Source organism: Acipenser ruthenus, chromosome 30 (genome assembly GCF_902713425.1).
Source record: "Acipenser ruthenus chromosome 30, fAciRut3.2 maternal haplotype, whole genome shotgun sequence".
In the NCBI taxonomy this organism is placed as follows: domain Eukaryota; kingdom Metazoa; phylum Chordata; class Actinopteri; order Acipenseriformes; family Acipenseridae; genus Acipenser; species Acipenser ruthenus.
Window position 1 is genome coordinate 3,182,501 of NC_081218.1, and position 14,237 is coordinate 3,196,737.

General features: G+C 44.5%; 2 protein-coding genes across 5 annotated transcripts in view; one reads left to right on the forward strand and one right to left on the reverse strand.

The window, feature by feature from the left end:
- LOC117394205 (ryanodine receptor 1-like) overlaps positions 1–7,635 on the forward strand; it is a 117,077-nt gene extending 109,442 nt beyond the window's left edge. The window contains exons 102-106 of the mRNA XM_059005159.1: positions 1–111; positions 910–974; positions 3,298–3,398; positions 4,278–4,329; positions 5,614–7,635. The exon at positions 1–111 is cut by the window's left edge and continues 46 nt beyond it. Of these exons, the coding sequence (XP_058861142.1) occupies positions 1–111; positions 910–974; positions 3,298–3,398; positions 4,278–4,329; positions 5,614–5,709 (425 nt within the window). The 3' untranslated portion in view covers positions 5,710–7,635. The remainder of the gene's footprint in view (positions 112–909; positions 975–3,297; positions 3,399–4,277; positions 4,330–5,613) is intronic.
- Positions 7,636–9,644: 2,009 nt separating this feature from the next.
- Positions 9,645–14,237, reverse strand: part of LOC117394314 (tyrosine-protein kinase receptor UFO-like) — a 34,319-nt gene continuing 29,726 nt past the window's right edge. For all 4 annotated transcript variants that reach the window (XM_059004723.1, XM_059004722.1, XM_059004725.1 and 1 more), the window contains 3 exons: positions 13,923–14,082; positions 13,179–13,315; positions 9,645–12,657 (listed from right to left, as the gene is read on the reverse strand). In XM_059004723.1, coding sequence (XP_058860706.1) covers positions 12,165–12,657; positions 13,179–13,315; positions 13,923–14,082 — 790 coding nt within the window. In that variant the 3' untranslated portion in view covers positions 9,645–12,164. The remainder of the gene's footprint in view (positions 12,658–13,178; positions 13,316–13,922; positions 14,083–14,237) is intronic.

Sequence of the window (14,237 nt, forward strand, 5' to 3'; positions counted from 1 at the left end):
TTGGGGACGAGATCGAGGACCCCGCGGGGGACGAGTACGAGCTGTACAGGGTGGTCTTCGACATCACCTTCTTCTTCTTCGTCATCGTCATCCTGCTGGCCATCATCCAGGGTGAGACACAGGGAGCAGTACAGAGACACAGGGGGCAGTAGAGACACAGGGGGCACTACAGAGACATAGGGGCAGTACTGAGACACAGGGGGCAGTACTGAGATAGAGGGGGCAGTACAGAGACACAGGCGGCACTACAGAGACATAGGGGGCAGTACTGAGATAGAGGGGGCAGTACTGAGACACAGGGGCAATACAGAGACACAGGGGGCAGTACTGAGATAGAGGGGGCAGTACTGAGACACAGGGGCAATACAGAGACACAGGGGGCAGTACTGAGATAGAGGGAGGTAACCGTAGCAAAAACACAGATTGAAATGTCCAGGAACACGTGGGTTTAATTTTATTTTAAACACAATGCGTTTGTGCCGCTTGCTCAGTCATGCAGACTCCTTTGCTGCAAACGGCAGTGTTTCTAGTAAAATTGCCCGTACTGTCTTTGAAATCTGTCTCACCTTTGTGTGGATACGTTTGTTGTTACAGTCATGCCTTCTTCAGTGACCAGCACGGTCGCTTACAGGACAGTTATAACCAATCTAGATTTCAGCTGCTTGGTGAAAACTGATTGAAAAAAAAACTTTGGCCACGGTTAGCTTGAAAAGTGGCTTGGAAGTGGCTTTAAAAGCAGAAAAAAGTAAAGCAGTAGAGTATGAAGGATGAACCACTTTCACCCCATGCATGCAACACTTACAGAAAGCCATTGCCACAGACTTACTGAAGAGCATTAAATGGGTGTGCTGCTGTGTCCCCCTCCCCCCCTCCCCCCCTCCCCCCTCCCCTCCCCTCCCCCCTCCACAGGTCTGATCATCGATGCCTTTGGCGAGCTGAGAGACCAACAGGAGCAAGTGAAGGAGGACATGGAGGTGAGTCACTTCTGTAGGGAGGAGCAGGGCTGCGTGTTCTCTGCCGAGCCAGCACTGAGGCACTGAAACAGCAGGGTTAGCCTTATGGAAGAGCCCCATAGAGAAAGCACAGCACAGTGTAACACTGCACTGTCAAAGCATGGTAAAGCATAGGGAAGCCTTGTGAAGCACAGAGAGGTCTGGTAAAGCATAGGGAAGCATTGTAAAGCACAGAGAGGTATGGTAAAGCATAGGGAAGCATTGTGAAGCACAGAGAGGTATGGTAAAGCATAGGGAAGCATTGTAAAGCACAGATAGGTCTGGTAATGCATAGGGTAGCACTGTAAAGCACAGAGAGGTATGGTAAAGCATAGGGAAGCATTGTAAAGCACAGAGAGGTATGGTAAAGCATAGGGAAGCATTGTAAAGCACAGAGAGGTCTGGTAATGCATAGGGAAGCATTGTAAAGCACAGAGAGGTGTGGTAAAGCATAGGGAAGCATTGTAAAGCACAGAGAGGTCTGGTAAAGCATAGGGAAGCATTGTAAAGCACAGAGAGGTCTGGTAAAGCATAGGGAAGCATTGTAAAGCACAGAATAATGGTAAAGCATAGGGAAGCATTGTAAAGCACAGAGAGGTCTGGTAAAGCATAGGGAAGCATTGTAAAGCACAGAGAGGTCTGGTAAAGCATAGGGAAGCATTGTAAAGCACAGAGAGGTGTGGTAAAGCATAGGGAAGCATTGTAAAGCACAGAGAGGTCTGGTAAAGCATAGGGAAGCATTGTAAAGCACAGAGAGGTCTGGTAAAGCATAGGGAAACATTGTAAAGCACAGAGAGGTGTGGTAAAGCATAGGGAAGCATTGTAAAGCACAGAGAGGTCTGGTAAAGCATAGGGAAGCATTGTAAAGCACAGAATAATGGTAAAGCATGTTTAAAAACATGGGAAACCAAGTGAAATGCATTGTATAACCGTGGGGGGAAACTGCAACATCAACATGCAAATATACTGTGCTAAACATGTATAAGGGTATTATCAGTATCAAAAGTGTGAATTGCTCAATATCTTCAAAAGAGAAACAAACAAACAAAAAACCCACAACCTTTCAAGTTACAAAATTAGAAGAAAAAAAATAAATAAACCAAACTGCCTGAAATTCAGTAACGGCTGTGTTTAACTTCACAGGTATTTTTCTCCATTTGGGGGAAAAAAGACATCTGAAGCAGCACCAGTGTGTTAGTTTGCACTGAGCAGTGATGCTGTCTGACCTGTTCACTCCCTGTCTGTGCATCTGTCAATACATGGAAACGTTTTGACAGAAGCAGACAAGCTGTTATTATAGAAGTCAGAGGCAGCCAAAATAAATGTCTGTATGAACCCTATAGGGTGACAAATATTAGGGTATGTGGGGTTCAAATTGGGGTTACACTGGCAATCAGACAGATATAATATAACAGTGTATTTTATAACAGATCTGTTGAAGACGCTGAGAGAGACTTCTAGTGGAAACGTTTGCCATTGAATTTACACTGAAGACACTGAGAAAGACTTCTCGTGGAAACGTTTGCCATTGAATTTACACTGAAGACACTGAGAAAGACCTAGTGGAAACGTTTGCCATTGAATTTACACTGAAGACGCTGAGAAAGACTTCTAGTGGAAACGTTTGCCATTGAATTTATGAAGTTTCTTTCAGTGTTTCTATTGAAGACGCTGAGAAAGACTTCTAGTGGAAACGTTTGCCATTGAATTTACACTGAAGACGCTGAGAAAGACTTCTAGTGGAAACGTTTGCCATTGAATTTACACTGAAGACACTGAGAAAGACTTCTAGTGGAAACGTTTGCCATTGAATTTACACTGAAGACGCTGAGAAAGACTTCCAGTGGAAACGTTTGCCATTGAATTTACACTGAAGACGCTGAGAAAGACTTCTCGTGGAAACGTTTGCCATTGAATTTATTAAGTTTCTTTCAGTGTTTCTATTGAAGACGCTGAGAGAGACTTCTAGTGGAAACGTTTGCCATTGAATTTATGAAGTTTCTTTTAGTGTTTCTATTGAAGACAGAAGACTTCTAGTGGAGTGTCTCTACAGATCTGCATGAGCCGATTGTTAGATTTTTTTGATGGAGCTCTCCACACCTTTCAGAGTGAAGAAGAAACAGCTGCTGGGGTATGTGTGGCTCTCTCCACCGAGTAAGAAAAGCAGCGACCATCACAGACCCAAGCAGCTGTTTCTTCACTCTGAATGGTGAATCAGCCCGATGGACACCAGCCACCCCCCTCGTCTGATTGTCCACCTCTGTGTGTCCGGCGGGCTGACCCCATCCCTGTTTGTGCTCCTCAGACTAAGTGCTTCATCTGCGGGATCGGGAGCGATTACTTCGACACGACTCCACATGGCTTCGAGACGCACACGCTGGAGGAGCACAATCTGGCCAACTACATGTGAGTCTCACAGCAAGCACACGTAGAGCTGCGACCTGCAGAATGAACTCGTTTCGCTTCATAAAATGGAATGAAACCTGCTGAAATAATGTTCAAATGTTGAATTGCACACCGCGTTGTAGTTTTCCATATACTTAACCTGAAAAACTGACAACAATTTGAATATTGTGACATGTCGTAATGTAACATGAAATACCACTGTACTCCTATTATGGCTTCCTGTAGACTTTTGCGATATCGTTTTGTATTTTATTTTATTTTTTTAAATAAGAAAGATCTAAATTATGTTCATATAGTTGTTTTTTTTTAAATTAAGTCTCAATCCTAAAATTCTAGGTGATGCAAAACGTTTGGCCACAGCTGTACCTGTAATGCATTATCATTCTAAGGCTGAACACAAATAGTGTTTTATCTGTAGCTCTGACTGTAGCGATATAAAGGGGACCACAGTAAGGTTATTATTTTGTTTATTTAGCAGACGCCTTTATCCAAGGTGACTTACAGAGACTAGGGTGTGTGAACTATGCATCAGCTGCAGAGTCACTTACAACAACGTCTCACCCGAAAGACGGAGCACAAGGAGGTTAAGTGACTTGCTCAGGGTCACACAATGAGTCAGTGGCTGAGCTGGGATTTGAACCTCCTGGTTACAAGCCCTTTTCTTTAACCACTGGACCACACAGCCTCCTTCATTATTAGTCGTCGTAGTCTTATTTAATCAGAAGTAGTACTAGCGTTATGTTTTACAGTAACTCTATGTTGCAATACATCAAAAACAAAACAACAATCCTTATCGGAATTGGTAAGACCTTCAAATAAATGCTTTTTTTCCCTTTCATTTAAACGTTTAACTGAAGGTTTGTTTTTTTTTTTCCTCAGGTTCTTCCTGATGTATTTAATTAATAAGGATGACACAGAACACACAGGGCAGGTGAGTTCAGAAGTCACTGCTCTATCTCCCTTCCTCTCTCTCCCACTCTTTTCTCTCTTTGTCTACCCCCCTGCCCCCCCCCTTCCTTCCCTCCCCCTAGACACCCCCCCTCATTAGCACCCCCACTTCTCTCTTTCCCTCACTTCCCTCTACTCTCTATCTCCTTCTCTCCCCTTTTCTCTCCCTCACTCCCCTCTATTCTACCCCCCTCTCTCCTCCTTCTCTCCCCCTTTCTCTCCCTCACTCCCTCTCTATTCTCTCCTCCTTCTCTCCCCCTTTCTCTCCCTCACTCCCTCTCTATTCTCTCCTCCTTCTCTCCCCCTTTCTCTCCCTCACTCCCTCTCTATTCTCTCCCCCTTTCTCTCCCTCTCTCCTCCTTCTCTCCCCCTTTCTCTCCCTCACTCCCTCTCTATTCTCTCCTCCTTCTCTCCCCCTTTCTCTCCCTCTCTCCTCCTTCTCTCCCCCTTTCTCTCCCTCACTCCCTCTCTATTCTCTCCTCCTTCTCTCCCCCTTTCTCTCCCTCTCTCCTCCTTCTCTCCCCCTTTCTCTCCCTCACTCCCTCTCTATTCTCTCCCCCTTTCTCTCCCTCTCTTCTCCTCCTCTCCCCCTTTCCCTCACTCCCTCTCTATTCTCTCCTCATTCTCTCCCCCTTTCTCTCCCTCACTGCCCTCTGCTGTTCTCTCACTTGCCTCTCTCTCTCTCTCTCTCTCTCTCTCTCTCTCTCTCTCTCTCTCTCTCTCTCTCAAATTCAAATTCAAAGGTGCTTTATTGGCATGACCATTATTCACAGTATTGCCAAAGCAATGTATACACAGTACATCATCTGAACATTAAATAGACAATAACACTGATGAGAATAATAATGATAATAATAATGGTAAACAAATATAAATAATAACCACGTTATTACTATTCTCTCTCTGTCTCTCTCTCTGTCTCTCTCTCTCTCTCTCTCTCTCTCTCTCTCTCTCTCTCTCTCTCTCTCTCTCTCGCTCTCTCTCTCGCTCTCCCTCTCTCTCTCGCTCTCACTTGCCTCTCTCCCTCACTCCTTCTCTATTCTCTCCCTCACTGCCCTCTGCTGTTCTCTCACTTGCCTGTCTCTCGGTCTCTCTCTCTCTCTGTCTCTCTGTCTCTCTCTCGCTCTCACTCTCTCTCTCTCTCTCTCTCTCACTTGCCTCTCTCTCTCTCTCTCTGTCTCTCTGTCTCTCTGTCTCTCTCTCTCTCTCTCTCTCTCTCTCTCTCTCTCTCTCTCTCTCTCTCTCTCTCTCTCTCTCTCTCTCTCAGGAGTCCTACGTGTGGAAGTTGTATCAGGAACGCTGCTGGGATTTCTTCCCGGCTGGAGATTGTTTCCGGAAGCAGTATGAGGATCTACTGGGATAAAAAATAAATAAATATTGGGATGGATGAGGGACGTTTGACACATAACAAACAAACAAACAAATAACACACACACACACATCGCCCTCCTACCCCACAGTGCAAGAGAATACACAGAGAGAGAGAGAGTTAGCTAATACAAATTCTGTAAATACTGATCGACCGACCCCCCCCCCCCTTAAAAAATTGGGAAAACTGCATTTTACTGTGTTATTCAAGAAAAAAAAGTGTGCTGTCTCTGTTAAGCCCCACTGTCATCTATGCTTGCAGGAGCACTGGGTTTAGTGGGGGAAGGTTACTGGGAACCAGTCTCTGAATGGTTTACGGGTGTGTGTGACCCAGTAACCACCTACCATTGATTTCACACTTTATTAAAAATAATAAAAGAAAAATGGGTTAGGAAATCTGCTAACCAAAAAAGAAAATGTTAAAAAAAAAAATGTCACTAAAACACAGTAAACAAGTTGATAAATAGAACGTGGTAGCGTTTTGAACTATGATGTGCCTTATCTCAACAAGCCTGGTAGGCTGGCCAGGGGATTTGCTGTCACGAGTAACTCGCCTCGGCTCAGCGATCCCTGCGCGAAACAAAGCAGCGGAAAGTTGGGAAGCGTCACACGTCATTTACGTTTCTCTTGTGTTTGAATACAGCGTGTGCTTCAGTCACTCAGAGTGGTTCTGGGTCCTGCTTATCCAACATTGAGTTCATTTATTATCTAATTCCGCTTTCAGCTCGCTTTGAGCTTAGCTTGATTTTATATATATATAAATATATACACACACGCACATACCCGATTGCAAACACCATGCAACAGCAAAGGGATATCTAGAAAACAAAGTTAACTGCTAAGTTATCGGATTTCAGCGCTGCCATCGCCGATGTAGTCCATATAGAGATCGGAAATCCCTTTCACGCAAATACCTGATGTGGGGGGGGGGCTGGGGGGGGGGGACTGCAATACCAGACACAGCCAGCAGAGGGGGCTGCTCAAATCAATGTATACTATAGTGAACAAACAAAATATAAATCTATATATACTGTAAATACTGTGTGTGTGCAGAAGGCAGGGTTGTGCCATGGTAATGGTTTCTACCTGTCTTGTCGGCACATTATCACTCTCACTCCCCCCCCTTTTTTTTTCTGACCCCCCCCCCCACCTTACTGCCTTCTCCGCTAACAAACCCCAGCTGCCGAATGAAAGAAAATCGTACGCTTGCTTTATTTATTTTGTGTCGCTTGTTGGAAGGTTTTTTTTTTTTGGTTTTTTTTTTCCTTTCTCGCTTCTTTATTATAAACTACTTTGTTTGTCTTTTTCTTTCATTTTAATTTAATTTAATTAATATTTCTTTTGGCTGTTTATACGAAGAGAGGCGTTAGCGTTTGAGTTGAATGTCCCCCCCCGAACCTCAGATCTCAAGCTGGGAGTGAAGCAGGGAAGCAGTGTCCACAACAGCATTGAATGAACATAATCACTGATGCCACAGTGTACCCAAGCAAACCCATATATATATAGAGAGAGAGGGATTTATATAGATATAGATATATTTACAGCAAACAAAAATTATCAAGCACATTCAAGTCTTGACACTGTTTCATTTTATAAAGATGATGAAAAAAAAAAACCAGGATGGCAATTTATTTTAAATCAGAAGTTGATTATTGATTATTGTTCTTGTTCCGTCTTTTCTTTCTCTTTTATTTATTGATCACCGGTGGCAATAACTATCCTGTTCTGTACCTGTTTTTGTTTATTGTCCTTGCAAAAATAATAATAATAATAATAATAATAATAATAATAATATATTCTATTAAAGCATATGTTTTCAGGGAGTTCAGAACAAGTTGTCTTGGTGTCGCTCGCTTCACTTCTGTAAGAAGACAAACCATGTCAATTAGTTTCAAATAAAACCATTTAAGCACTGCTGTAAAAAAAAAAACTGGTGCTGGTGTTTTTTTTTTTGTCTTTGTCTTTTTTTTTTTTTTTTAATTGCATCCAAAACCCGTCCACTTCATCTTGAACAGGGCTCAGATCACAGGGATTACAATCAGTGAGTGAGCGAGCGAGTGAGTCAGAGAGTCCGTCAGTCAGTGAGTCCGTCAGTCAGTGTATGGTAAAGCATAGGGAAGCATTGTAAAGCACAGAGAGGTCTGGTAAAGCATAGGGAAACATTGTAAAGCACAGAGAGGTCTGGTAAAGCATAGGGAAACATTGTAAAGCACAGAGAGGTCTGGAAAAGCATAGGGAAGCATTGTAAAGCACAGAGAGGTCTGGTAAAGCATAGGGAAACATTGTAAAGCACAGAGAGGTCTGGAAAAGCATAGGGAAGCATTGTAAAGCACAGAGAGGTCTGGTAAAGCATAGGGAAGCATTGTAAAGCACAGAGAGGTCTGGTAAAGCATAGGGAAGCATGGTAAAGCACAGAGAGGTATGGTAAAGCATAGGGAAGCATGGTAAAGCACAGAGAGGTCTGGTAAAGCATAGGGAAGCATTGTAAAGCACAGAGAGGTATGGTAAAGCATAGGGAAGCATTGTAAAGCACAGAGAGGTCTGGTAAAGCATAGGGAAGCATTGTAAAGCACAGAGAGGTCTGGTAAAGCATAGGGAAGCATTGTAAAGCACAGAGACGTCTGGTAAAGCATAGGGAAACATTGTAAAGCACAGAGAGGTCTGGAAAAGCACAGGGAAGCATTGTAAAGCACAGTGAGGTCTGGTAAAGCATAGGGAAGCATTGTAAAGCACAGAGAGGTCTGGAAAAGCATAGGGAAGCATTGTAAAGCACAGAGAGGTGTGGTAAAGCATAGGGAAGCATTGTAAAGCACAGAGAGGTGTGGTAAAGCATAGGGAAGCATTGTAAAGCACAGAGAGGTCTGGTAAAGCATAGGGAAGCATTGTAAAGCACAGAGAGGTCTGGTAAAGCATAGGGGAGCATTGTAAAGCACAGAGAGGTACGGTAAAGCATAGGCAAGCATTGTAAAGCACAGAGAGGTCTGGTAAAGCATAGGCAAGCATTGTAAAGCACAGAGAGGACTGGTAAAGCATAGGGGAGCATTGTAAAGCACAGAGAGGTCTGGTAAAGCATAGGGAAGCATTGTAAAGCACAGAGAGGTCTGGTAAAGCATAGGGAAGCATTGTAAAGGTTATTAAAAATGATCGCTCAAACAGGAAGCTTCAATCTGGATCACAGTGTAAGGAACCCAAGCACTGAATAAAACCACAGAACTGAAAATAACTGCAGCGCTAGTGAAGAATAATCTCCACGACGCCACCTTGTGTTCCGTCTGGGCTTCTCTCCGAAATGTGCGGCCCGTTCATTTGTTTGTTAGCGAATATAAAAAATAAAAAAAAATTCTAACAATTAATCCCCCCCCCCCCAAAAAAAAGAAATAGGTCTCCTTTTAAAAGATGTTTAAATAAAATCTGTCCCAATTTAAATGAAAATACCCAGTCATCCATGCAATGTGTTGAAGTGGCAGTGTGTGCGTGTGTGTGTGTGTGTGTGTGTCAGTGTGTGTGTGTGTGTGTGTCAGGGTGTGTGTGTGTGTGTGTGTGTGTCAGTGTGTGTGTGTGTGTGTGTGTGTGTCAGTGTGTGTGTGTGTGTGTCTCAGGGTGTGTGTGTGTGTGTGTGTGTGTCAGTGTGTGTGTGTGTGTGTCTCAGGGTGTGTGTGTGTGTGTGTGTGTCTCAGGGTGTGTGTGTGTGTGTGTGTGTGTGTGTGTCTCAGGGTGTGTGTGTGTGTGTGTGTGTGTGTCTCAGGGTGTATTTGTTAGTTTGGATGTGGGAGGGATGTCGGGCAACAGAAATGCAAACATTTGTATTTTTCAGGTTTTTTGAAAAGCTTTATTCAAAAGCACATATTTGATTTTAATTTTATATTTATATATATATATATATATATATATATATATATATATATATATATATATATATATATATATATATAAACAAAACAAAGGTGCACACCCTGAGTGTTACACATGCATGCAGACAAATACACTGACACACACACGCTTATAAACAAACACCCTGTCCATTCTCTCTCACACACACTTCTGTTCACAATTCATAAAACATGGACAACAAAGAAGTATAGTGAACAACAACAACAAGTATATTCTCTTGTGATCAGATACACAAATTGCAACCAAAAAAAATGCATTAGTTTGCAAAGGCACTTAAAGTTAAAAAGGGTACATATCTTAAAGGCACAGTACCTCTTTGTTTTACTCTACTGGAAAATGTCTGCGTACCAATTTTAAGCGCAAAGCTAACTGGGTTACAATTTAGACTGTCTTTAAATACATGCGTGCTTACACAGCATTACAATGTTATTATGCATAGGAACATCTTTTTTCACCCTTAACATTGTAGTGATGTGAAAGTATCTACAATGTAAATGCACAGGAATTAGGAGACACAGTGTAAAAAGTGCTATCGCTAACTGGCCATTACCTTGTGATGTGACACAAAAGCAGTTTGGGTATACATATTTGTTATATTACATATACACTGTATATATTTATATTAGTGCAAAATATTATTTATACATTTAAAGAAAAAAAAAACATTAATACTGTGCTTTTAATCATTCGTTTTTTTTTTGTTTTTTTTTAAATTGTTAAGCTCCAGAGAGACAAAAAAAAAAAAATTAAGAAGCTTTGCAAGCTTCCTAGACTCAAGTATCGTGTGTCTGGCAGTGATAAAGCGAATAATGCCCCAGGCACGGGCACAGAAAGACAGGCCCGTGTGAAACTGAACTGCCCTGGAGCCTGTGACAGGGTGAGGAGCGAAGTTTGGCCTCCAGACAGACGGAGGTGCTAATGAGGCTAACTTTTGTACCCTTATCAAGATGGAACTGACCTTATGGCTAGAGAGGCAGCCATCTTGATAAGGGCAGCTGCAACTCAATCCTCATCTTCTGATAACTCTTGCAGAAATTTCTACAGTTCTGATGTGTTTTGTTTTGTTTTTTTTCTTTTAAAAAGTACCTTTATTCCAAAAACCATCAGGCTTTATATGACTGGAAATAGTTCTGCACCCTGAATTTTGTTTCAAAGTATTTGTACTGGCGCTCTGTAAAGGGAACTGTACTGGTTTCTGGGACATTACTGGTAAGAGGGTGTGAACTGCAGGGATGGGAATAAGACTCCTGTTGCACAGCAGTGTCACCCAGTCCAGGTTTTACTACCAGCTTGATCAGCCCCAGTGTTTCTAGGCAACAAGCTCAGGTGTGTCTTAATATTAAACTCATAGTAAAACAAAGAATGGATCAAACTGCTATGCAACGGGAGTCTCGTTTCAATCCCTGCTACTGGGAGACTGGATAGGGGACTGTACTGGTTTTACAGTGGGATTGTACTGGGGAGCTGTGAGAGCCTGTGCTGTGGTTTTCCCCACGGAAATGCACAGATTGAATTTTGGGTGGTTCTGAAACAACAGGAAGTGTAGTTTTACTCTGCAACGTACCGTTCGTATATACGAAGCCACCTGGTCAAGTTATTGACCGTTCCTAATGACGTTCTCATCGTCTGTCTCTGTGATTGTGAAGGACAGGAGTTTGGTCACTCTGGTCAGGTATTGGTCAGCTGGTCACTCCCAGATATCGGTCAGTCGTTGAAGTTACTGGTTTAGTAAATCAGTCCCATATGTCCATCAGTTCTCTCCCAGTGACTGCGGAAGGAAAGCGATGAAGTTACTGGTCTGGTCAATCCCAGTTATTTGTTGACAAGTTCTTCCAGCGACTGAGAAAAGGGTGGCACTGAAGACACTGGGAAAGACTTCTAGTGGAAACGTCTGCCATTGAATTTACACTGAAGACGCTGAGAAAGACTTCTAGTGGAAACGTTTGCCATTGAATTTACACTGAAGACACTGAGAAAGACTTCTAGTGGAAACGTTTGCCATTGAATTTACACTGAAGACGCTGAGAAAGACTTCTAGTGGAAACGTTTGCCATTGAATTTACACTGAAGACACTGAGAAAGACTTCTACTGGAAACGTTTGCCATTGAATTTACACTGAAGACACTGAGAGAGACTTCTAGTGGAAACGTTTGCCATTGAATTTACACTGAAGACGCTGAGAAAGACTTCTAGTGGAAACGTTTGCCATTGAATTTACACTGAAGACACTGAGAAAGACTTCTAGTGGAAACGTTTGCCATTGAATTTACACTGAAGACGCTGAGAAAGACTTCTAGTGGAAACGTTTGCCATTGAATTTACGGAAATTCTTTTTAGTATTTCAAAGCAGAGGACCTTACTGGTCTAACGATCATTCCCACATCCTCGATCAATTCTCTCCCAGTGATTACAAAAGCAAAGCCGAGAAGTTCCTGGTCTGGCGATCAGTCCCAGTAGATCTACTAATCAGTTCTCCTGCAAGGATAAAGCAGTTGCTGTAAAACGCACAATCCCCTCAAACACCAGTTCAGGCTCCGAAGCTACCAGCTCAGTGCCCGTCACTGCCATGGGGCTTTGGGTTTGCAGTGGCTGGTGTGGCCTCCCAGTGGAGGTGTGGAAGGGGGTGGCTGGGGGCCCTCCTCTGCCCCTTCCCCCCCCTCTCCCAGCCCCAGGCTCTCCCTAGACTCTGCCCTCAGCATCCTGGAGCTCTCCTGCTGGGCAGGGAACAGCACATACCTCCCCGACTTGGGGTGCACATCAACTGAGGTGCAACAGGAGCCTCCCTTGAGCGGGGGGCCCAGGAGGGAGAAGGGGGGCCCTTTGAAGCAGTCGGAGGGGTCTTGGCCCCCCACGGCCCCCAGCTCTGGGGCCCCGTCCCTCCCCTGGCCCTGAGGCCCCCCGGCGGACTCCTCCATGTTCACGTACAGGATCTCCTCTCCTTCCTGGACACTGGGCATCTCCTCCAGGGCTTTCTCTAGCTCGCAGCGCAGCGTCTCAAACCTGGGCCGCTCCTTGGGGCTCAGCAGCCAGCAGGAGAACATCAGGGCGTAGCTGCAAGAGGAGAACATTGAAAATATTTACGTGAAAATAATTTAGATCTTCTATTTAACATCACGTAATCAAAGAAACTACAAAATGATTTCTCAAAAGTCTACCGGAAGCCATATTAGTAGTACAGTTTTATTTCATGTTTGATTTCAAAATGTCACATTTTGCAATTGTTGTTATTATTATTATTATTTATTTCTTAGCAGACGCCCTTATCCAGGGCGACTTAAAATTGTTACAAGATCTCACACTATTTTTACATACAATTACCCATTTATACAGTTGGGTTTTTACTGGAGCAATCTAGTACCTTGCTCAAGGGTACAGCAGCAGTGTCCTCCACCTGGGATTGAACCCACGACCCTCCGGTCAAGGGTCCAGAGCCCTAACCACTACTCCACACTGCTGTTAGTTTTTTTTTTCCTGTTAAGTATATGGAAAGGCTTTATGAAGCAATAGGGTAATTCTATAGGGAGATGCTGAACATTTGTCCGGAGCTGCAGCTGAAGGGAGGGGTGACCTACATGGTGTCCAGACAGTCGGGGGGCGGCTTCAGTCGGTTCCCCTGCCGCAGGTAGTCGTAGATCTCGCTGTTCTCAACGCCGGGGTACGGGGTCTGACCCCGCGTAGAAATCTCCCACATCGTCACCCCAAACGACCACTGAGAGAGAGGGAGAGAGTGTGTGAGAGAGAGGGAGGATGAGAGAGGGAGGGAGGAGAGGGGGAGAGTGTGAGAGGGAGGAGAGGGGGAGGGTGAGAGAGGGAGGGTGAGAGAGGGAGGGAGGAGAGGGGGAGAGTGTGAGAGTGAGGGAGAGGGGGACGGTGAGAGAGGGAGGGTGAGAGAGGGAGGGAGGAGATGGGGAGAGTGTGAGAGAGGGAGGGTAGCAAGTATGTGAGAGAAGAGGGAGAGACAAGAGAAAGGGGGAGGGAGAGAGATGGAGGAAGAGTGTAAAACTGCTGCGTGAGAACAGACGGAAAACAGAGAGAAACTAGACAGAAAGAGAGAGACGAAGAGTTTGGAAGTGATGTGCGAGACAAAACAGACAGACAGCGAGAGAGAGAGAGAGAGAGGAGAGCTGGTGTTTTACAGTGGGTGTGCGACACACAGATAGCTGAGCAGGCAGGCAGGCAGACAGCGTACCCCTCTACACAGCAGACAGAAGGCAAAGAAATAATCTGGGTTTTGTTCTTGTCAAAGCCTCGGTTCGCGCCCCTCTGAAGCTCGGGCTGGTTCTACGGGACGTCCCCGGCCCCCGGTCCGAACTCACCACGTCGCTCTTGCTCGTATAGACCCGGTCGGCCAGGCTCTCGATGGCAATCCACTTCACCGGCATCTTGGAGATCCGGCCCTGCCGGTAGTAATCCCCGTTGTAGATCTTCTTAGAGAGCCCAAAGTCAGCCACGCACACCGTCATGTTCTCATTCAACCTGCAGGGGGAGGCGCTGAGTCAGACAGGAGCCAACACTGCCTTATAAAAAAAGTGTGCCACAGAGTGTAATAAAGCATGGTGACGCATAGGCAAGCACTGTAAAGCACAGAGAGGTCTGGTAAAGCATAGGGAAGCATCGTAAAGCACAGAGAG